The sequence below is a fragment of the Crotalus tigris genome, unplaced genomic scaffold, assembly GCF_016545835.1.
Source record: "Crotalus tigris isolate CLP2741 ecotype Arizona unplaced genomic scaffold, ASM1654583v1 scf7180000017622.5263843, whole genome shotgun sequence".
Taxonomy (NCBI): domain Eukaryota; kingdom Metazoa; phylum Chordata; class Lepidosauria; order Squamata; family Viperidae; genus Crotalus; species Crotalus tigris.
The window spans coordinates 3,461,268-3,485,000 of NW_024096517.1; the positions used below are offsets into that span (position 1 = coordinate 3,461,268).

Consider the following 23,733-nt stretch of genomic DNA (forward strand, 5'->3'; position numbering starts at 1 on the left):
TCCTTTCTCATAATTTCCAGTTCTTTTTTCACAGATTCATGGGTTGACCCTTCTTCTCCCTTCGACCCCGCCTTGTCCTTATGCTAGAAATCCTTCTTCCTCTGAAGCATTGCATTGCAAGGAAGATTTCACACAGACCGATGCCTGGTGAAGCAGAAAAACCCCTAACTTTGGGTATTTGAACACCAGCTTCTACCTGGAGGAAGCCAACATGCCCAGTGACTTGGAACCTATCACTGCAGCCAAGCTCATTTTCCTGCGTCAGCAACCCTCCATATAATTGCTTGGGTCGAGAATCCTCAATGCCCCCCATGTTCTGAGGTTATCAAAGCGCTAAGAAAAAAAAATGTGGAGGTTTTGGCATAGAAAGAGAGGAGACCTTGCGGCACCAAGCAAAGCCATGGAAGAAGAGGCAAGGTCCCCCTAAGAAGAGATGGCTCCATGAGCAAAGCAAGGCTGTTTGAAACAGGCCTGGTGAGGTCCTAAAACAATGGTGGCGACCCTGTGGCACGGGTGCCAGAGGCGGCACTCAGAGCCCTCTCTGTGCACCATCGCCCCAGTCCTAGGCCTTCAGCTGGGTTTTATAAAACCTTTTTGCTTTAGGCCTCCGCCGCCATGTGCAAAAAAAAAAAAAAAGGTTCAATCAGTCAATTTCAACTTCTCGCGGGAAAAAAAAGATCTTGCAAAGTTGGAATTGATTGAACTTTTTAGTCCCACCCACTCTGCCGTGACCACTGCAGCCATGCCCACCCAATGGGCCACACCCAGTCAATGGGCCACACCCACCCGGCACTCGATGATGCATAAGTGGGTTTTGGGTTGCAGTTTGGGCACTCAGTCTCTAAAAGGTTCGCCATCACTGTCCTAAAACATTAGAGCAGATTCCACGGAGTAAGCAGATATGGAATTATATAGGATGCTGCCACATAATACTGCAGGCTTTCTTTCTGTGAACTACACTGATGCTGTTACCTAGTTGGGTAATGAAACGTCTGCAAGAAAACAGCCAAGCTCAGAGAGCACCCAAGGAGCCCATACACATATTTCCCAGGTTACTCGCCATTCAGCTCCGCGTTTTGTTCCGCTTTCCGTTCCTGTTGTAAATCTCAATAGCCATATTTGCAAATCATGCTATGTGTTATAGCTCGCTTAAACACAGGTCACCTGTGTTTAACTGAGTTGGCTTCCACACCACAAGGTTGCCTTTGTATAAGTAACACCACGGCTTTGTGCAATGTGTGAACTCGGGCAAAGTTTCCCCTTTGCCGAGATTCGCAAGGTTTCCAAAACCCTCCATCCCTTAGCATTGCTGAGGATCCCCGACAGAGCCTTGGAGAGCAGTTCAGCCACTCCACTCCTTGCCCCCAATACCAGGACGCCTTTTGCACAATGTGGATTTATTTTGAAACAACTTTCCCAATAAATTATACAGTTAAAAAAAAGAGAGAGAGAGAGAAAAAGAGTGAATATGCACAAAGTACAGAAACCTGAAACAGACAACCGGAAAGACAAAAAGGCAGAACCGCAAGGGAAGGGAACCAACAACCTGGACCTCGCTTGAAAGCAAGCATCTGCTGCCCCGACCTTTCCACCCCCCTCCCACTTCTGCTTTGGCAGTGTGTGGTGTGTTTTGTGAAGTACAAGTGGTACTACAGTGGGAGACCAGCTGGGCTGTGAGCAAGGGCCGCAGACGGGAACAGACAACTGAATTGTACAAAGCAGGCTAAGAGATAGACGGGCTGTGGCGGGCACCTCGCTGCCTTCCCAACAGAGAACTGGTCTCTACCTAAGGGATTAGACTGGTGGAGCAAAAGGCGAGGAAATACAGTACTAGACAGGGAGTGGACGGAGCGGTTACCACGTGCCGGCCAAGATCAGCAAACGGGCTGCCTGCTAAGTGACCAGGACCCTCTTCTTCTGCAACCAGCGACCGGCACAGATGAAACTTAAGAACAGGGAGTCTCACGCAGTGTTGGGAAGCATCTTATCCCTGTAATAACTGTCCCAGAGCCCAGAACCTGGGCCTCTCTCTTCCTTTGCCCCTTGGCTGGCTCAGAGCATGCATGCCAGGTCCTTAGTAGTCATCTGCTCCCAACAGGAAGCCCAGGATGAAACCGTTGGCTCGCTGGCGATCTTGCAAAGTCTGCTTGGAGACGAGGTTGGGTGGAGGCCGCAGGAGGAGGCTGGCAAAAAGGGTGGCTGGGAGAAAGCAAACGTTTGGGTGAGATAAAGGGTTGGGGGGGAGGAGAGGAGAGGGGAGGGGAGAGGCGCCAGGCCACCTGGTTGGTTCTCACCTAGCATGTTGGCACTGACGTTGTTGCTCTCCGAGTATTTCAGGAGTTCTCGCAGGAAGGCCATCACGTAGCGGAAGACATTCCGGTGTGAGCGTGGCAACTGACAAATGACCTGCAAAGCAAGAGCAATAGCACTTAAGACTTATATACCGCTTTGCAACCCTCTCTAAGCAGTTTACAGAGTCAGCCTATCGCCCCAACAATCTGGGTCCTCATTTGACCAAACTCGGAAGGATGGAAGGCTGAGTCAGCCTTGAGCTGGTCAGGATCGGACTGCTGGCAGTCGACAGTTATGGAAGGAAGGAAAGCAGAAAGAGCACTAGCAATAGCACTTAGACTTGTATGCCGCTTCACAGTACTTTACAGCCCTCTCTAAATGGTTTATAGAGTCAGTGTATGGCCCTCCAACAATCTGGGTCCACATTTTACCGACCTCGGAAGGATGGAAAGCTGAGTCAACCTCAAGCCGATCAGGATCGAACTCCTGGCAGTGGGAATGCAGAGTTAGCCTGCAGTACTGCATTCTAACCACTGCGCCCCCCCAGGGCTCTTATAAAGAAAGGAGAATTACGACCACAGCACCTTCGCTGGAGAGGCGCTGATGGTACTGACCCTTGATACCGGCTCTCTGCTTACCCCATCCAGAGGCAGTGCAACTGTCTGTGCATGGACAGTCCATGCTGGGACTGAGAGGAGAGCGACAAAGGCAAAGGAATTGCTGACCGTGACCTACTCCCCCGGGACAGGGTTGGCCTCGCTGGAGATACTGATGCCAGTGGGAAGCAAAACGCGGTCCCTCAACTGCTGAAAGTGGGAAACGTGACCAGGATGAACCTAGATGAATAGTTGCTTGGGGTCCTACCTGCCGGCAGAGGCGACTATCCTGGGAGCAGTCAAGGCAGCGCTGGTAGAGTTCGTAGCAGATGACGGGCTCGGGAAGGGCCTCGAGGAAGATGAGCAGAGCTTCAGCCACGGAGTGATTGCTGCCAGCTGAGAGTCCCCCGTCAAGGAAGAGGGGGTCTGCCACCAAAGTCCGGACTTTGCCTCCTCCCAAGCAGGTGCAGTGCCCTCCCTCCCTCCGTTCCTCCCCTTGTTGCTTCCTCTTCACCAAGTAGGCTCATCCTACAACCCAACTCACAGGCTTAGGGGAACAAGTAGACCCTTTGAAATTATGACCTACCTGAAAACTTTGGCCTGGTCCAAAGTTCCTCAAATCCCCCCCCCCCAGTCATCTGATTGTATTTTGGGCACTCGGCAACACGGCTGCCTTGATAGCTCTTTGCAGTGTCCTGTGGCCGCATTTTATGATGCTTTTGGGTGAAAAAACAGCACTTCCTTCTGCTTTTCTGCAAAACCACAACCCTGACGGAGAATGGGTTTGCTTGATCGATCACATCATTCACACGTACAAGGGTAGCGTTTGCTTAATGATCACTGTGAAAAACATAAAATCAGATCGATCGGGCCACTGGCCCGTTTTGTGACTGCCACAACTTAAGACCATTATATGCGGGCTCCATTATGGTCATAACTCAAGGACTACCTGTGCCCCAAGTGAGGAGACTAGAAGCCTCATATAAAGAAAAGCAGAGTCCAGACCAACTAAGCTGATTGGTCGCCTTGAGCAAGAAAAGGATACGGATGGACTCCGGGATGCTGGTGTCCAGACACTCGATAATATCCTGCAGTTCTTCTTGCATGCCAGGGGTCTGGAACAGATCCTCCTGCCAGAGACAAGTTCCATGTAACACTCATGTTGGACACAGGAAACATGCTAGGACATCATACAGGCTTGCTTGCCTTTGCTTTAACACACTAGGCCAGGGGTAGGCAACCTTAGCTCTTTTATGACTCATGGACTTCAACTCCCAGAATTCCTGAGCCAGCCATGGTGAGGGGAAAGGGAGAGGTTTCCAAGCTGGCTCAGGAATTCTGGGAGTGGAAGTCCACGAGTCATTAAAGAGCCAAGGTTGCCTACCCCTGTGCTAGGTAATTAATTGTGATTCGTCAACCCCAGCAGGAGCTGAGTTGCGATGGGCAAAGCTAACCGTGCCCTAAGAAAGAAACGGCAGAGTTCTTATTGCCAATTCGTCAAAACCAACCGTGACAATGCGTAAAGCCAGGTGGACTTTGATCGGGGCTCTCCAAACTCGGGCAACTTTAAGACTTGTGGACTTCAACTCCCAGAATTCCCCTGCCAGCTAGCATGGGTTCTGGGAGCTGAAGTTCACAAGTCTTAAAAGTTGCCAAGTTTGGAGAAACCCCCCACCCCCAGGTCTTAGATGTTCCCTGAAGCACACCTGATGGCAGGCATTCTTGAAGAGGTGGTCCACCAGGAGCCAGATCTCCTTGGGTATGTGCAAAGGCCGGTCACTAGAGTCTTCATCCTGAGGCACCATCTTCAGAAGAGACTTCTCCTGATGGAAAAGCAAAGGGGTTGGCATCAGAACCTCCGAATGTTGGAAGGGCGTATATTATGTCCCGTTCTCCCCCCCCCACTGGAAGGTCAATAAGCTGCCTCTTTGCTTTGTCGCATCCATGAGACCGACTTCTCTTACTGCAAAAAATCTACATTTTCTTCACAGTCTAGGCTGGGCTGATTACAACCTCTCAGTGGAATGGCAGACGATGGAGAGCGAATCATTCTTTTTTTTTTTTTTTAGTAGCAGCACAGGGATGACTTCTCCCATCTGAAATTGGACCTACGGTGGATCGGAAGAGGAGGGGAAAGTAAAAACAAACCAACCAACCCACAAGCTCATTTCAGATCAGCGCTTGCCCCAGCAACACTAAGCAAGACGGGTTCCTTCGTTTGGTTTTTAGATTCATCGAAATGGGTTTTGGACTCCAGCAAAGCTTCTCTGGTTATTTTACAGATGCCACTCTTGATTCCTGAGCAAAATAGCCAGTGTGGCTACGGTTACAGCAGGAGGGGAAAAAAAGAGAGCAAGAGAGATATTCATTTGTTTATTCTGGCAACGGCCGGTGTTTGCCTTCCCCGATAGAAATTTCTGCGAGAGTTATGACAGCAAGAACGGCCAATGTAGGAAGCCTACTTTGCTTCTGCTGGTTGCCATTGATCATACCCGATTCTTGATTAGTCCCACCAATAATCAAATCATTTGATTACACCCCTTTTCCAGGCAGAGTGTGATCAAGGAAGTTGTCCTCCCTTGTGCTAAAGTCACTGAACTGGAAGGAACATTTAGAGCCATGAAGTCCAGATGTCTTCTCCACCAAGCATCCTTTGCAGATGGCCATCAACCTTCTACCTCGTTGGGCTTCACAGCTAGCATTGCTATATGCTGTAGGACCTCTTGATTCTAGAAATTAACTGGATTAACTATCACCACCTCCCCTTTCTCCTTTCCAGCCACTAATCATCTTTGCTGCACTTCTTTCATTTTCTTCCAGTTTATCTGAATTCTTATGAAAATCCAGGACTGGACTTCGAAATCAAGGTGAGATCGAACCACCATAGAGTTGCTACGTTCTGCAGTCTGGAAGCTATTCATTCCGATAACAGTTTAAAACTTGTCTTTTTAAAAACATCCACATCACACCGCTAACACAAATCCCTTTTAGGATCTGTGCCACTAGATCCCTTGTGCCTCCATCACAGGTGATCCTCCACTTACAGCAGTTCATTTGGTGACCGTTCAAAGTTTACAACGGCACTGGAAAAAAGCGACGGGCGACTGTTGTTCACAGTTACGACCTTTGCAGCATCTCCAGAGTCACGTGATCAGAATTCGGACGCTTGGCAATTGGCTCGTATTTATGACGGTTGCCGTGTCCCGGGGGGGTCACGTGATCCCCTTTTGAGAGCTTCTGACGAGCAAAGTCAACGGGGGAAGCCGGATTCACTTAACAACTGGGTTACTAACTTAACATCTGCAAGGATTCGCTTAACAGCCGTGACAAAAACGGCCGTAAAACGGGGCAAAGCTCAGTTAGCAAAATGTCTCGCTGAGCAACAGAAATTGTGGGTTCAACCGCGGCCGTAAGACGAGGACCACAGATACGATTCCAACCTCCTTCACCACAGACACCACCACCGAGCTGTGCGTTCCCCATCCCATAATTAAGCCCGATTCAGACTGCTTCACACACCTCCCCAAGTGAAAAATGTTGCATTTCTCTCCGCTCGGTGCCCCCTCTGTTCCGTGTCAGTCTGTTTCCCCCCCGCCCCCCCCCGCCCAGGCTACCAAGAGAACTGGGGGTGCTTCCCGGCCCTTTACCTGTTCTAGGCAGCCGTCGTCTCCCTGAGAGCACACGGAGGAGGCAAGAGGCGAAAGGAAGAAGAAGAAGAAGAAAGAAAAGACACAAAAATGCGTTACTGGCACGAGTCCAAAGCAGGGAAAGGAGCCACCATCTACGGGGAAGTCAGAAGCCAGATGGTGGGGGAAATGCCTGCGATAAAAGCAAATGCGCGAAGGGAAGCTTGGGTTAAAGGGCAGATGGAAACAGAAGATCTGCTGATTCAGTGAGGAGGAACCGGCAGGATTTGGACAGCGCACAGGAAAAGCCAGCGCAAAGCTGCAGATGCCGATTGGGAGGGCCCACGTCCCTCGGCGGCCGGCGGCACCGGCAGGGATGGAGGCTCAAGCAGGCAAGCGAGGAAGCGAGAGACTCCGTGAGCTCAGCTACCATCCAAATCCCGGGAGGCTCCCTCAGCTTCCTACCAGATCGATGAGCTTCGTGACGGGGACTTCACGGATGGGCTGCCTCATCCGGCACAGGGCTTCCAAGGAGGTCCCAAAGCAGCTGACCAGGTAGTTGCCGCTGATGGTGAGGAAGTAATCCTTGCCCCGGTCCAAGTGAAGGACCAGGATCTCCTCGATCTTGTCCTCCCCCGAATTGAGGAGGGTCACCGAGTCCTTGCTGACGTAGACGTCCAAGGAGATGTCCAACGTCTCATCTGGGGTGGGGAAGGGAGAAGATCACGGAAGCTTCAAGACTGAACCTTTAAGGTGGACTCAGTTCCTCAGCTCCCTACCACGAAGAGGCATGGGGGCAGGGGAGGGAATAGGACTTCAATGTGTTTCTCCAGACTCACTTGGTTCCAAATAACCTTCGCAGGGTTCAGCACGAAGCCATGGTTTACAGTACTGCGTGTCGTTGAGCTTGGGGATAAAGGAGAAGTGGCAGGGGACTTGACCGTTGTTTGTGATCTGGAATTTCTCCTTCTGAAGTTGCCGAAACTTTACATTCTCAAAAGAGAACTGTGGGCACAAAGTAAGCAGGAGAAGGAGAAGGAGAAGGAGAAGGAGAAGGAGAAAAAGAAAAAGGAAAGAAGAAAGAAGAAAGAAGAAAGAAGAAAGAAGAAGGAGGAGGAGGAAGAAGAAGGAGGAGGAGGAGGAGGAGAAGGAGAAGAAGGAGAAGGAGAAGGAGAAGGAGAAGGAGAAGAAGAAGAAGAAGAAGAAGAAGAAGAAGAAGAAGAAGAAGAAGAAGAAGAAGAAGAAGAAGAAGAAGAAGAAGAAGAAGAAGAAGAAAAAACAACCCCTGAATATTTTTCAGCAGAAAAGGGAACCTGCTCCCAACACCCGAATTGGCTTCTACTTTTTAAGCTTTCACAAGAAGGATCCGTGGATCACACAACCACTTTAGGAATTTGCCTTCTTCTGAAGAATCTGGGTCTTTCTGGAGCAGATTCACTTTGGGGCCAATGTGTTGGAATCAATTCCCAAGGTCATGCAGGTTAAGAGAGTGGGAGTGGAAGTCCAATACATCTGGAAGACAGCCAAGATGGGCTTCCCATGGTTGAAGAACTTTCTCCTTCAGGAAGGAAAGGGTTTCCCCCCCCCTCTCTTACCTCCCTCCTGCTCAGCTCCACGGATGGAAGGAAGTCGTTCTCCATCCTGTCCATCATCCGAACAATGTCCTCAAATATTTTCCGATACCGTTTGTCATCTACAACTTTCACCTTTGGGAAAAACCAGATTGCATATTTGAAGAAAGGACTCTAAAATGAGCGGAGATACCTTACTCGACCAACATCTGGACAACTTCCAGAGAGTGGAGCCAGCAGCTTGACAACCTGGCCTTGTAGAAAAGGAACAAGGCTGTTTCCAGGAAGGCTTTGCTGACCCTAAACTCCAACCAGCTTCAAGCAGGGACCACGGCTCAGAAACGGAATGGAATTACCCCTATGAGGAAGAGGGAGCTGACGGGCTTGTGGTCGCTTGTTTTTAGCTCCATGTGGCTGCGGTATTGGAGCTGGCTGATGTTGCCTCCTCGCCAGAGAATCCGGTCACACCAAGCTGGCACACGGCATTTTCCACTGGAAGGAGATAGGATCGGCATCAGGGATACTCTGGAAGCCTGCAGGATGCTCACCACATTTTAACCCCCTCTAGGATCGCTGGGCCAAACAAATTTCAGTTCATGAGATCCATCCTTTTGTATGGGAATCTATCCTCCCATTTTTTGGGGGGTACAGGACTGTTGAGTTAGGGGCAGGTGGGTGGAAAGTGCTGATTTAACTATCGGGGTGTGTGTGTGGGGGGGAGATTCTTACCTGGAATCCCAGCGATCTGTTTTAGAGTCGTATTTGTACGTGGGGATGAACTTGATTTCGCCTTCTGTGAAATCAGCAAAAGCTGCTTTTTGGGTACGCTGAATATTCAGCTGCAAGCAAAAGGCAACAACCGGTCAAGCCAACGTCACCCAGACTGTCTATCCCAGGGGGTAGGCAATCTTGGCTCTTTTATGACTGGTGGACTTCAACTCCCAGAATTCCTGAGCCAGCCATGCTGAGGGAAAAGGGAGAGGTTTCCATGCTGAGCCAGGCTGGCTCAGGAATTCTGGGAGTTGAAGTCCAGGAGTCATAAAAGAGCCAAGGTTGCCTACCCCTGGCCTGGAGGAACATATGAAAGCATAATTAATGTTAATTAATGTAGATTTTATTAATTTGGAGGAGGGATAGGCAACTACGAAACAATGAAAGGGAGCTTAAACTTCCAAACAGCCAATGCAAGCTGGAGTTCGATGAATGTAATCCAAGCCTTGATATTAACCACAATGACCAACATTAGATAAATGATTTTCAGACGGCACAACCATCCCATGTTCACAAATCCTAATGATTAAATCGCCGGATGAAGGCAGCCTAAGCCTGTCTCACAGGGGAGGGATTGTATTCAGGAGGGGGGGGGGGAATAGATATTTCAACTTTAAAAACAGAACTTCCAGGCAATTCCTGCCTACCTTCCCCTCTCACCTGGTCAAACGTGAGCAGTTTCTGAAGCTCGTTTTTACTGATTAGACTTTTTACATCGTTGGCGTCAGGCAGGCAAAGCCGGTAGTTCAGATCTCCCAGCCAGATGACAATTCTGAAGGAAAGAGGACAGAACCTGTTATCGCCGGCTTAGCCCGGAGAAGAATCGCTGGGTTGTTATCTGGAAAGTTCTAGAAGAGGATGACAAAATAGGGTGGTAACACTACATGGCCCCTGATCTCTTTCTAAGAACCTTTAAAACCTTGTGGGTTTGGACCAGAAGATCTGTAAAACTACCGGCCCAAACTCACTGATACGTATCTTCCATGATGCTCCTTCCCTGGATAGCTTCTGCTACCTGAGTCAGAACATGAGCATCACGATCACGCAAAACATCTTTTTGTGGCATTGACGCATTTGCATTTGGAAACAGCCTTTCTGGCAAAGTTCTGATGCACATCGTGATATAATTTCTGTGCTAAATAACAACAACAACAACAATAATAATAATAATAATAATAATAATAATCAAGGGTAGTACCAATAGTGATAGGCTCCTTGGGTGCAATCCCAAAACAACTGGAGCACCACTTGAACACCATTGGCTTTGACAAATTCGCTATTAGTCAATTGCAAAAGGCAGCCTTACTAGGAACTGCTTCCATCCTGCGACGATATCTGTAATACCATCAAACATCCACATCTGCCTATCCCAGGTCCTGGGTAAGGACTCGATAGGTAGACAAAATGCCAAATCCAGTCTGAACATCTGGCTGACTGTGCGATGATCAATAATAATAATAATATTTTTGAAGGTCCTCTGAATCTCTTCTCTCCGAATTCTGCAAGACTGTCTACGAACCTGCATCCCTTACTATATTGTTTGGATGTCTTATTAAATTCTTTCAGAGTTGTTGTACTGATCTGTCCCACTGAGAATGGTCTGCAGTAAAACTCAAAAAATAAATTAGGATATAATTACTATTGTTCGTTAACACTAACAGCATGGTTTTATTACGGCTTCCCTTACTGCTCCATCCCAAGTAGGCAATTCTTGGCCAAAGAGACTCAAAGAAACCTCAGCCAAGCAATGAGAAAGACGAGTCCATTCATTTCTCCAAACTCTGCTCGCCAGAATCAGAAAGGGAAACCCCCCCCCCAACAAAAACAGAGTTCGTAACAACGTATTATGCTATCTAATCTAAAAAAAGCCTCCTCTTAGTTTATTTAAGCACGCCACAGATATGACCCAACTTAAATATCTTTCTGTGGCTGTGAATTCTTTCTTGATGGCTTGGAGGTCAATGACTGTGTTTATTTCACTGAGCACAACGTATCACTTTCCGCTTTCCCTCAACCAGTCAGTAACGCAGCCCCGCTGAGCTTCTCTCCACGCCACCCGTGTCCCGCCCTTCAGACGCACTCGTGTTTCATGATGGTCAGCTGTGGCAGATTCTGGTCAGGAACCTGAAAGCTCATGCGGGCACAGATGTCCTTGTAGTCTTGGTTGCGCTGCTCGAAGTTCTCCACGTGGGCAGCCAGATGGGAGTTGACGATGCAGAAGCTGGTATTGTGGAAGACAAATCTGACGGCCACACCTCCCTTGTTGCCCTGCGGAAGCAGCAAAGGGAGGAAAGAAGGAAGAGCAGAAGGAAGCGTTGGAAAGAAAGAAAAGAAATTATAAGCTGACAATGGCAGCTTCTGATAAAGAAAATTTATACAAAACGTTTCACAGATGGCACCTGCCACCAGCAAGAATGGCAAAAATGTTTAAAAATATGTCAGATAGATGTTGGAAATGTAAACACAAGTCAGGTACTTATTACCACGTATGGTGGATATGTGTTAAAGCAAAGAGGTACTGGAGAAAAAAATACATACTTGGCTAGAAAAGAGGTTGGGAAAACTTGTAGATTTTAAACCTGAACTTTTTTTTATTAGGCATTATGCCAGAAAAGATTGATAAACAAAGCATGTATTTGATTTCACACGTGATAACAGCGGCAAGAATCATATTTGCACAATATTGGAAAAATGAGGCAATACCATCAGAGGAAGAAATAATTAAAAAAAAATACTAGAATGTGCGGAAATGGACAGACTTACTACGAGGTTGAAAGAAAAAGAAGAAACAGAATACTATCAGACTTGGCACTTGTTTTATCAATGGCTGGAGAAAACAATAAAGGGTTAGGAATTAAATCTGTATTAGGGAATGATAAACTCAAGACAACACGCTGAATAAGTACTATTTGATTGCATGGAAAAAATTAATAAAAAAAGAAAGCGTTGGTTGGAGGTGGTGAGGAGGAAGGGAACCCAACATCAGCTGCCCACTCACCATCTTGCCCATGATCCCGGTGCCAACCGTCTCTGCCACCACGTCTTTGATGAAGTCCATCTGCTCCTTCCTGGCAAAGATCAGCAGCATCATGCCAACCAGACGGACGAGCTGGACCTGCAAGGTTGGAGATCCTAGAATGGCTGTTCCGCTCTCAGGACCGGCTCTGATCAAGGAGCTGTCTAGCTTGACTGCAACAGGACGAAGGAGCTGGACTTACTTTCCTGTACTTGGCTTTGTGGTGCAAGGCCTTCTCCACGGCCGTCAGCCATTCTTGCTCTTTGTTTGAGTCAAAGTAGAAAAAGGCTTCTGTGCTCAGGTCCAGCTCCTGGAACCTGGAGAGACAGAGAGAGTTCGGCATCTGCTGAGCGTGGCCTCAACAAGCCGATGGTCAGCTCATCGTCAGCCCTCCTCTGCTTGAAGGTGGAGCAGTGGTTAGAATGCAGTATTGCGGGCTAACTCTTCATTCCCACTGCCAGCAGTTCGATCCTGACCGGCTCAAGGTTGGCTGAGCCTGCCCTCCTTCCGAGTTTGGTAAAATGAGGACCCAGATTGTTGGGGTCAAGAGGCTGACTCTAACCCGCTTAGAGAGGGCTGTAAAGCACTGTGAAGTGGTACATAAGTCTAAGTGCTATTGCTACTGAAGCAGTCACTTCCAAAGCTAGTTGGTGCTGTTGCTACTGTTTTTGGAGAAGAATCCTTATTGCAGTCAGGGACTAGTCCAGAACTGTCTATCCGTCCATCCATCCTTTTCCCAGAGAGCTCAAGACAACGTACTTAACATTTACAAACCCGGTTAAAGCTTCCTTTCCCTTCCTGGAGGTAAGTGGACCCTTACCAGCCCTTTGCTTCTGGGGAATAAGGAAGGGAAGGAAGAATCACCAACATGAGGATCCAACTTCCCTACAGAGAACCCCATGATGAAGCTGGCCCAGCAGCAAATAGTGACATCCAGGCCAGACACGAAGAACTTCGGCTTTCAAAGCCAGATGTCATTCTAACTTCTAAGTAAATTATGATGAGAGTAAGAAGCTTAGAGGCTAAGAGGAAAAAGCCAGAGGGAAGAAGACAAAGACCTTCTGTTTTGAGCCTGGAGAAGCTAACAGGAGCCTAGTGGAAAATACAAGTCAGGGCACCAGGTAGATAAAGCCAACCATTTTGAAGTTCCACCAACTTCAACTATGACAAAATCCTGGGGATTATTTGTCTCCCTGGGCCAAATTTAAAGCTAATGATTGCAATGAACAGGACTGGAGTGAATAAAGTCTCCGTTAAAAAAAAAAACCAGAGACAGAACCGGTGTGGTGGCCAACGGAAGGCAAACATGGCGTTAACGAAGCCCTGGCTTCTTTGGCATCTCACCCTACGCAGTAGACGTCTGGAGGCTCCGGGTCTGCGATCAGCCAAGGCTCCAAACCGCTGTCCGGCGACTGTCCATTGACATTCCAGGTCCCTATAAAAAACCTGCAACACACAGAAGGAAGCTGAGTGGCCGAGGCAGGAGAAATCCCTCCAGGTGAGAGAACTTCAGCCCAGCAATGAAAAGAAAGAGGCTGCCTCCAATCAGGGAGGCTCAATCAGTAGCAACACAAACGTGAAGCTGCCACTTCTGGTCTCGCACAACCCGAAAGTACAAGAAGCCTTTGACTTACAACAGTTCGTTGAGTGACCGTTCAAAGTTACAACGGCACTGAAAAAAAGGGACCCAGGACCGTTGTTTGCAGTTACCACCTTCGCAGCATCCCCACAATCACGGGATCAAAATTCAGACGCTTGGCAACCGGTTCACGCTTACGACCGTGTCCAGGGTCATGTGACTCCCTTTTGCCACCTTCTGACAAGCCTGATTTCACTTAACAACGGTGTTGCTAACAACTGCAGTGGTTCACTTACACCACCGTGGCGAGACAGGGCATAAAATGGGGCAAAACTCACTTAAGAAATGTCTCGCTTAATAACAGAAATTTTGGGCTTAATTGTGGTCGTGAGTTAAGGATCGCCTGTATCCCCTCTGCAAAAGACTCCAGGTCTAGGGATCAAGCTTCTTAGGTGGTGTGTGTGTGTGTGTGTGTGTGTGTGTGTGTGTGTGTGTCTCAATCCTGCTCCATCTTTCCTTCGAAATGGACCGGCAATGCTGAAACGCCCCCTGCAGGATGTTCACGCCAGGCCCTCACCTGAAGTTCTGGATGTTGACATACTCCTTCTCTCGCTTAAGGACAAAGTGCTTGATGAGTCCTTCCCGTTGCCCGGATTGCGTGTGGCGGGACGGCGTGAAGAACGTGCGCATCGTGTTGCTGCCTTTGGGTGGGTCCTTGTTGACGCTCTCCTTCTCGCGGGGGTATCTAGAGGGAACAAGGCATGGAGTCCAGCTGGCCTGTGCAACAGAACCCCGGGACGTCCCACTCTGAGATGACTTACGACCGGATGGGAAGCTGGGGTGGGGGTGGAGGCTCTCGGCGGGCACTCATCTGCTGGTTCTGCAAGTTCCTTTTCTTCTCCAGGCTTATGGCGCTGAAATTATCCTCGAACCCCAGAAGGCCTGAAGACAAGGAGAAGCTTTCAAGTTAGCCTTCAGAAGCATTCCAGGAAGAGCAACAAAGATGATCAGGGGACTGGAGGCTAAAACATATAAGGAACGGTTGCTGGAATTGGGGATGTCTAGTTTAACGAAGAGAAGGACAAGGGGAGACAGGATAGCAGTGTTCCAGTATCTCAGGGGTTGCCACAAAGAGGAGGGAGTCAAGCTATTTTCCAAAGCACCTGAAGGCGGGACAAGAAGCAATGGATGGAAAGTAACCAAAGAGAGAAGCAACCTGGAAATAAGGAGAAACTTCCTGACAGTGAGAACAATTAATCAGTGGAACAATCTGCCTCCAGAAGCGGTGAATGCTCCAATACTGGAAGTTTTTAAGAAGAGACTGGAGAGCCATTTGTCCGAAATGGTGTAGGGTTTCCTGCCTGAGCAGGGGGTTGGACTAGATGACCTCCAAGGTCCCTTCCAACTTTCTTCTTCCAGAAAGAGCTGGAAGTGGGGGAGGAAAGCATTGTTACTCCAGTTCTCCATAAACTTTCATGGCAAGCCAGACTTTTGGTAATTTCCCACTTTACAACATGCATTTTGAGCCAAGCTGAAGTTGTTTTTGTTCATGTTGTTGTTGTTGCTGCTGCTGCTGCTGCTGTTCTTCTTCTTCTTCTTCTTCTTCTTCTTCTTCTTCTTCTTCTTCTTCTTCTTCTTCTTCTTCTTCTTCTTCTTCTTTCTTCTTCTTCTTCTTCTTCTTCTTCTTCTTCTTCTTCTTCTTCTTCTTCTTCTTCTTCTTCTTCTTCTTCTTCTTCTTCTTCTTCTTCTCCTCGCTCTCCTCCTCCTCCTCCTCCTCCTTCTTCTTCTTCTTATTATTATTATCAAAGAGCAGAACGGAAGAAATAAGGCTAGCTAGAGTTTGAAGAGGATTACTTCCTATTCCCCATCTCCCCAGCACCATGGCCACCTGATAACTTCCTTCTGGATGGAGCCCAGATTTTTCCAACCTCAGCTTCCACTCCCAGAATTCTCAGTGTGTCCTCGATAACTGGGGGATTCTGGGAGCTGACTCTCAAGACTCTCTAGAGGGCTTCCAGGCAAGGCCCTGGGAACACAAGGCCACCCCTTCAGGAAGCCAGAGGAGTTTCGGTATTCGAAGGGTTTGCTAAACGAACCGGCACCGGGTGAGGTGTGCAAGACAGGTAGGCCTTTACCTGCAGGAAGAGGATCCACGGGCCCCGAGAGGCCTTTCACTTGGTTCCAGGAGGCATGGTCCACCAATTCGGGGGAAAGTGTTTTTGTCGAGGCTGGAAGAAAAAAAAAAAGACACCTGTGTCACCACCAGCCCTGCTCATCACCGACTCAGTTTTCATTAATGACATCACAAGGAACGGAACAATCACCTTTCTGAAGCCTTAGCACCTCAGCAAGGAACTCCAAGCATTGCTCCTCGTCTGGAATCTCAAACAGACGCTCTGTGGTGTGGTCTCCCTGGAGGCGGATCTTGCAACCAGCTTTGAAGCAGAAGACAAGAAAAGCACACGTTCAGGAAACAGGCCCGTCAGCGCCGATAAGTCCAAGAACGGACACAGCCGATCGCAATTTACTTTAAAAGGATAGAACGGGGGGGGGGAGTATTCAAAGAGCGCGAAGGGAGAGGAAAAGGCCACAGCAACTATTGGAAGCACCAACTTCGCTCAAAACCGGACTGGCTTTGAAATTGGGGCTGCTCTGAAGATCAGGACAATCAAAGAGCAGGATGGGCTCTGATCCTCTACTCTGGAAAATGTGTTACTGCGGGGGGGGGGGGGGAGAAATATGGCACTGCACCCTGTTTAGACTTTGAGCCCGCTGCACCTAAGCTGCATGAGCTGGAAATCCAAGCACATATAGTACATTATGCTAAACCAGTGGTTCTCAACCTTTCTAATGCCGCGACCCCATAATACAGTTCCCCATGTTGTGGTGACCCCCAACCACTTATACATCACCGAGTGCCAGGGGCGTGGCCAAAGAAAAGGGGGGAAAAATGACGGACAGCCTTGTTTGGCAACCCCCGTGAAATGGTCATTCGACCCCAAATGGGGTCCCGACCCACAGGTTGAGAACCACTGTGCTAAACGAAAGAAGAGGAAACATTCTCATAATAAGGATGTCTAGCTCTCGTTGCAAAAAAAGCCGCAGGGCGTGGAAGAACCTTAATGGAACAAGAACATCTGAATGAGATACATTTTGGGATAGATAAGTGTACATGGCTGGCCTGCTCGAGTGAAAAGACTCAGATATCCATGAGAGACTCATCTTCTCAAAGGCAGTAGTGGTAAAGGCGCCAGGCCAGAAACCAAGAGACTTGAGAGATGTAGTTCCATCTTAGGCATGAAAAACCAGCCGGGTGACTATGGGGCAATCACACACCAGGCGACTCTGGATTCCTGTCCTACCTTCGGTAGGAAGCTGGTTGGGTGATTTTGGGCCAGCCACTGTCTCTCAGCTCAACAAACTTCACTGGGCTGTTGTGGGAAAAAAAGGAGGAGGAGAGAGGAGTATGTGGTATGGGTGTTGCCTTGAGTTGTTATAAAAGATAATGGTTGGATATAAATAAGTCACTAAATCATGGCGCAGCCATTAAGATAGTGGACTGAGAGCAGACATGCAGTTGTATCTTTAGCCATAGGAAGTAAAAGCTGAGAGTGTTGTGTTAGCCCAGTCACTGTCTTTCAAACCACCCAGTCTACAAAGTACTCTGTGATTTTGAGAAATAGGAGATACAAATCTAATGAAAAACCAAATGGAGGGAGGGAGGGAAGGAAGGAAGGATGGGAGGGAGGGAGGGACATCAAACAATTTCTGGTCAAGAATGAAGCCATCCTTTTGCCTAAGTTCATAGCTTGAATTAACCAGCAAAACCTCAAACTTGCTTCACCTTCTCAATTAGTACAGTCCAGGAACTATGGCTATCAGCTTTTCAATAAATCAATATAAATACTCTTTGAACCAGGGTTTAATAGCTTGCCCTCCTTCCAGGCTGCTAAGAGATAAGCAGAAGGGCTGCATGTTCATTTAACTGTCATCTTTTTAAGTCAATGTACGATAAGACCTTCGGCAGCAGTTACATTTGCTTAATTAATGACTAATTCCAAAGAATGGTTTAAAAAAAAAAAAAGAGAGGGGGAGGGAAAAATGAGATTTTCTGCATCAAGTAATGCAAAAAGATTATTTAAGGAAGTCAAATGAGGTTAGCACCTGATGCATAAGGAAAAGTATGTGTCAAACAGGTCTGGAGAACAATCAGATTTAATCTGTTGTCTTTTCTTCCTAGCTGCTCCTAGGGTAACACGATCCTTTCAAACAAAAATATGCAACTTGCATGGGCTCAAATGTTTCTCTAAAGGTTGCTGAGCTGAAACGCTTCTTTTGAGTTTTTGTTTGTTTGCTTGTTTGTTTTTCAAAGTAGCAAAATGAGTTCTGCAAGGCTTGAGGTCCCGTTTTGATCCTTAAATTCTCAACCCCCCCCCCTGTGGTCCATAGGATGCTCTGTTTACAGGGGGGTGGGGATTTAAAAGGCGGGGGGGGGATAATTTCAAAACCCCTCAGCTTTAGAAAGAGCAAGATAAGACATCAACCTCCATCCCTGCCAAAATTTGCAATTTTATCACCGTTTCCGCCATACCGACGCCTGAGCAAAAGATACTGCAAAGGCACGCAAACTAAAACAGAGGATATTATCTGCAATAAAAATAGACATCAAGCTTCACAGCCTACCCTTTTCCACTCCAAGGTTAAAAAAAAAAACTCCAGTGGCTTCTTTTCTTCCTGGGTAACAGAAAGGAGAAGCCCTTTGAGAAGGCAGAAATCCAGACTGTCTTTCCTCGGATGGTCAGCCCTTCTGCAGATCATGCAAGAGTTTGGGCATCACTAGTTGAAGAGAGGAGACTGGGGGATTATATTGGGGGTTGGCTAAGCTGCACAGGTAGATGTGTCTTTGGAATCCCAAGTTTACACGTGTAGGAATCTTCAGAAGCAAGCAGAGTTTTCAGGTTTTATTTTTATTCTGCCTTTATTGTCTTTATAAATAACTCAAGGCGCCAGGCGTACTTGATACTCTTTCCTCTTCCTATTTTCCCAACAACTCTCTGAGGTGAGTTGGGCTGAGGGACAGTGACCGCCCAAAATCACGTGGCTGGCTTTCATGTCTAGAACAGGACTAGAACTCACAGCCACCTGGTGATTGGCCCAGAGTCAGCCAACTGGCTTTCACGCCTAAGACAGGACTAGAACTCACAGCCACCTGGTGATTGGCCCAAATTCACCAGCCAGCTTTCACGCCTAAGACGGGACTAGAACTCACAGCCACCTGGTGACTGGCCCAGAATCAGCCAACTGGCTTTCACGCCTAAGACAGGACTAGAACTCACAGCCACCTGGTGATTGGCCCAGAGTCAGCCAACTGGCTTTCATGCCTAAGACAGGACTAGAACTCACAGCCACCTGGTGATTGGCCCAGAGTCAGCCAACTGGCTTTCACGCCTAAGACAGGACCAGAACTCACAGTCACCTGGTGATTGGCCCAAATTCACCAGCCAGCTTTCATGCCTAAGATGGGACTAGAACTCAGTCTCCTGGTTTCTAGGCCAGTGCCTTAACTACTGTACCAAAATGGCTGGCAGGCTGTTACGAAGAATACACCTGAGAAGCTACTAAGGTCAGAAAGCCAGTTATAATGGGCCTCCAATCATTTCACCCTGCGCGTTCTTCCATCTCTCTCTAAACAGGAGAAGGCCATCCCTGTCCCCAAATCACTGTTCTATCTCCCGACACACCCAAAATTGCATTGCTGACCTGAAAAATGTTTCATTTCAGCAGAGCAATTTACTTTCCTTTTAGCAAGAGGGAAAGCGCAAGAGAGAACGAAGTGCACAAACTTGGGTCAAAGCTTATTTGGACTCTCCTGCCCCTAAACCAAAACCAAGCATAAACACTGTCTATCCACCCACCCTCAAACTTGTTTGGAACTTCCCGCCCTCCCCCCCAGCATCAATGTTCCATTACTATGAGTCTCCTAAAGGTTAATATTTATTTTTGGGGGGAGAAAAAGGAAAATAGATTGCCAGCCTCCGTAAGTTTTTCGACCTCTGTTCTACCGTCATCCTGGCACGTACCCTTTACCGATTCCATCACCCCAAACTTTCTGAAATATTTTTTTGAAACCCCTGAGTTCTGACCTCATGTAGGCTTGTGATGCTAGGGGCTGCCTTCTGGAATACCTTTTCCAGAATACTGGCACCCTCTCTTAATCCTCTCCCTGACTGAAAGTAAACAAAGCTATCTACGTAATCACAGCGGACAGCTGCTTCCTGGTTTCACCCCATCCTTGCTGAATTTTATACAGTACTTTTGGTTTTCTCCTGAAGAACCAGATAGAGCAATAGAGCAATGGCTGAATATTCCAGCCCTAGCCATCTTTCCAGAAAACCTCTCCAGAAGGCCGAAAAAGAAAGAGAGAGGAGCAGAGCAATGAGTCAAGTGGGAAAGACAACACGTCAGCCCTCAGATAAGTCTATTTCTGACACCATTTCTGTGGAAAGAAGACTCACAGTTTGTGGCGATGTCAATCAGCAAGGTTTCTTCAGCCTCTGGAAAGAGAAAAAAAAGAAAAACCTAAACAAACCAAGAATCAGAAAACTGCAAAATGCATAGATATCACAGGTAGCTTTCACTTGGGCTAACTAAGGAGAGAACTCAAGTGGTTGGGGACCAGCTTGATAGAAAATCTGAGGACACGCCGTCAAGTGGTGCTCTTTTAATCCTGGTTTGCAAAATTGTGTTTTATATGTGATACGGAGTCAGTTTCACTTTTGAAAACATTAGGGCTATCAGATCTTTAATCAAGCAAGGGGATTCCCAGTTATGATTCCATTGCCGCAGGATTTATGATTGTGCTAAACTCCTAACTAGCATCTGTGGTTGCTAAGGTCCAGATTCTGTTTGTGGTTTTGATTTTGACACTAGCCATTTTGTGGCTTGCAGGAAACAGTGAGTCATCAAACCAGAAAGAAAACAGACTTTGAATACCTTGTACACATTTAAAACGGCCGTTGATTGGAATGTGCTCTTGAGTAAGCGGGTCTGTTCCCCGGAAGCTTATAACCAACCTGCAATTAAAAAAACAAACATGAATGTGATAACTTAGAGGCACAAGAAAGAAACTGAGAGGCAAAAAAATTTTGTTTTGCCCTTCCAGGCAAAAATGCTACATATAGGAGGATTCACACATACACACACAAGATAAATGGAAATGGCATTACAGCATTTGTCCAAACTCAAAAGACTACACAATGATTTTCTGTAGTGTATGCTGGCTGCAGAATTCTGGGAATTGAAGTCCACACATCTTAAAAGTTGCCAAGTTTGGAAATACTGCCTTAGGCCAGTGGTGGCGAACCTATGGTATGGGTGCACTCGGTCTCTAAAAGGTTCGCCATCACTGCCTTAGGCTATAAGTGCAATGATCTGTGTACAGATTTGTAAGCAGTGGCGACAGAAATGTTCACACTTCATTGGGGACTTACTCGTATTCTCCGCCACGTTGGACCAGGCTCAACTCGCAAGGCATCTGTCGACCTGCATTGACCTCCACACCCTGAAAGACCAGCTAAGGAAAAAGGAAGAGCAAAAGCAAGGAAGGATAGTTTTTCCTCAAAGGCCTGCAATTTCCAACCACCACTGTCTCAGTATCCTGTTCTGCTCTCTCTCTCTCTCTCTCTCTCTCTCCATCTTACTCAATCTCCAAAAGATAAACTTCAGAGCCTCACCGTGCCAGCTTCTCTTTCTTTACAAGCTCTTTAAGGAACATTTCCCAAAAAGGGAGAGTGAGAGAGGTGTGAGCCAAAAGATTTGACCTGGTTGAAAAAGAAAACATTGTTCTACACTCTAGCAAGGAATGACCAGCAAGTGGTTGAAAAACCCTGCACCACTATCAGTTCTGAAAGCAGTGTGTGGTTATGGGCGAACCAAACATGTTTGTTCCTGACTTCTATGCTTTAAATGTCTTAATATACTAGCAGGAGAACCATTTTTCTGTATTAAGTCCAGCTCATTTTCCAACAGCAATCCCAGCCAGATGTTTCCAAGAAACTCATTTACCAGCAGGGGGAAAAAAGGGGCTTTCTCAGTAATACTGAATGCCTGTGGCATCTGAGAGTATAGATGTGAAACTGCTGAATACTGAGATCTGTTCTACTGCTCACATATTTTGGGATTGTGAGAAAATGGACTAGAAAAAAAAGATGGTAGAGGATAGGTAGGTAAGTAGATAGACAGACAGTCAGACATAGACAAACAGACTAGAAGGGCTGAGGAAAGTACAAGAAAGCGAAGACATAGATAGATGATTGATAGATAGATAGATAGACAGACAGACAGACTAGAAGGGCTGAGTAAAGTACAAGAAAGCGAAGACATAGATAGATATATATAGAGAGAGAGACAGACAGACAGACATAAACAGACTAAAAGGGCTGTCAAAAGTACAAGAAAGTGAAGAGATAGATAGATAGATAGGTAGATAGAGATAGACAGACAGTCAGACATAGACAAACAGACTAAAAGGGCTGTCAAAAGTACAAGAAAGTGAATAGATAGATAGATAGATAGATAGACAGACAGACAAGTCAGACATAGACAAACAGACTAATAGGGCTGTCAAAAGTACAAGAAAGTGAAGAGATAGATAGATAGACAGACAGACAGACATAAACAGACTAGAAGGGCTATCAAAAGTACAAGAAAGTGAAGACAACAAATAAAAGAGCCGGAGGATCAGAAAAATCCTAGCATTTCCTTGGAAGAGAGACACCTTATTTTCTAGAGAGGTCCAGATGGTGCTAAACATCTATCTATGCATTTACCAGCATGACTAGATCGCCCTTTGATTCGATACCCAACCTTGTACTACCACGAGAACAGCTCTCCAAAAGCAGGACTCTTTAAAACCAGGACTGGCCTGAAAACCTCACGTTGTGAGACCCCGGATGCTTTGCCATCCATCGCAAGCCTTCCCACCCACCCCCACTTCCACCCCCTTCCGGATCAGCAGCAGAAACAAGGAGATTGCACATTTTGCATCTCAATTAGCCTGCTGGAAAGACAACAACAACACCAGGAACCTGGGAAAGCTTTGTAGGCGAAGCTGGGCCTGGGCAGGCTCCCCGGCACCCCGACCCCAGCCTTATAACTAAGGGAGGAGGTCCCTCCTGGACCCCCACCCCACCCCAGATGACCCCAGGAAGCTGGCCTGGGAAGAGAGCTTTGCCCATCGCCCTCTGCCCAGCCGTCCCTGGGCTCCAGGAGGAGGAAGTCCTTTTGGAGGAAGCCAGCCGGGCTACTTCCACCTCCCTGGCCTTGGACACCCCTCATTTCTGGGGGTGCTGGAAGCACAGGGGGGGCCCTGCCCCCCCCTCACCGTGCCCCAAGCCCTTGCTTTGAATGGGGGGGGGGCTCCAAAGCCAAGAGGGATTGACTTGAAGGAGGGGATCCCCCTTCCACCGCCCCCCCCCGAGGAGAACAGAGCCTGCCCCATGTTCAGACAGGCTCAGCCCCCCCCCCAGCCCCACGGACGCCCCCAGCCCCATTGATGCCCCCCCCCCCAGCTGGGCTAAGGATACGGCGAGGCTCCTCTTCCCCGGGGCGGGGGGCGCCAGAGGGTCCATGGAGGCGGGGGATGCTCGTTCCCGAGGGGCCGCGCTGCCGCCCCCCCTCCCCACCGCGCGCGCGCTCCCGATTCGGCGGCGACCTTCGGCGACGCGCAGTCCGCAGAAGAGGGAGGAAGGGAGCAGACAAGCGCAGGGCCGGAGGGCGGGCGGAGCGTCGCCGCCGCCGCTTCCGCCTGACGCGGACGTCGCGCAGCGCCCTCTGCTGGGCGCCGAGAGGAGGGGTGGGGGCCAATTCGGCCGCTGTTTGCTCTCCATTAAAAGGGGGTGCAGTAAAAGCCGGTGGGGGGGGAGGGAGAGGGGGGGACTTGGAGACATGGGCTTTGTAGTACAAGGGGAGGCATGGGAATTCGGGTGCAAGGGCTTGCGGAGAGCATCGCAACGGGGTAAAACTGTTTCCTTTGGATTTATATTTATAAGGTGTTTTTCCCCTCCTCCCATGGCATAAAAGTGTAAAAAAAAAAAAGATTTAGATTAGATAATCTTTATTGTCATTTTTTTTTCCTGTGGGCACAAGGGCACACGTTAAAAATGAAATTTAGTTGCTTCCTCTCAAAAGTGTACAAATACATAACACACATTTAAAACATACTACATGCAACATTCATATAGACCTACACCCATTTCATATAAGTAACATATAAATATTCACT

At 47.9% G+C, this 23,733-nt stretch overlaps 1 protein-coding gene across 3 annotated transcripts; it reads right to left on the minus strand.

Annotated features, from left to right (window-relative positions):
- Window positions 1–1,380: 1,380 nt before the first annotated feature.
- Window positions 1,381–23,221, minus strand: OCRL (OCRL inositol polyphosphate-5-phosphatase). Of its 3 annotated transcripts, none has more exons than XM_039331083.1 (24): window positions 23,036–23,221; window positions 20,942–21,012; window positions 20,445–20,524; window positions 19,967–20,005; window positions 15,776–15,886; window positions 15,587–15,679; window positions 14,273–14,393; window positions 14,029–14,196; window positions 13,217–13,318; window positions 12,075–12,189; window positions 11,855–11,971; window positions 10,937–11,124; window positions 9,517–9,628; window positions 8,815–8,924; window positions 8,442–8,577; window positions 8,110–8,220; window positions 7,354–7,519; window positions 6,980–7,215; window positions 6,536–6,559; window positions 4,595–4,711; window positions 3,934–4,018; window positions 3,157–3,284; window positions 2,295–2,406; window positions 1,381–2,199 (listed from the first exon to the last, which is right to left on the minus strand). In XM_039331083.1, the coding sequence occupies exons 1-24, from the start codon at window positions 23,078–23,080 to the stop codon at window positions 2,075–2,077; spliced, it is 2,712 nt and encodes a 903-aa protein (XP_039187017.1). In that variant the 5' UTR covers window positions 23,081–23,221; the 3' UTR covers window positions 1,381–2,074. The 3 variants fall into 3 exon arrangements, with proteins under 3 accessions (XP_039187017.1, XP_039187035.1, XP_039187026.1); XM_039331101.1 differs by lacking the exon at window positions 23,036–23,221 and adding an exon at window positions 21,185–22,411 and having other exon boundaries at window positions 20,942–21,024; XM_039331092.1 differs by lacking the exon at window positions 6,536–6,559 and having other exon boundaries at window positions 23,036–23,220.
- Between the last annotated feature and the right edge of the window lie 512 nt (window positions 23,222–23,733).

Coding starts and splice junctions, on each gene's coding strand:
- OCRL (XM_039331083.1), bottom strand. CDS start 23,080: ATGGACCCTCTGGCGCCCCCCGCCCCGGGGAAGAGGAGCCTCGCC. Junction 11,125..11,854: donor CCGGGATCATGGGCAAGATG/GTGAGTGGGCAG, acceptor CTGCTTCCGCAG/GGCAACAAGGGAGGTGTGGC. Junction 6,560..6,979: donor TCACGAAGCTCATCGATCTG/GTAGGAAGCTGA, acceptor GTGTGCTCTCAG/GGAGACGACGGCTGCCTAGA.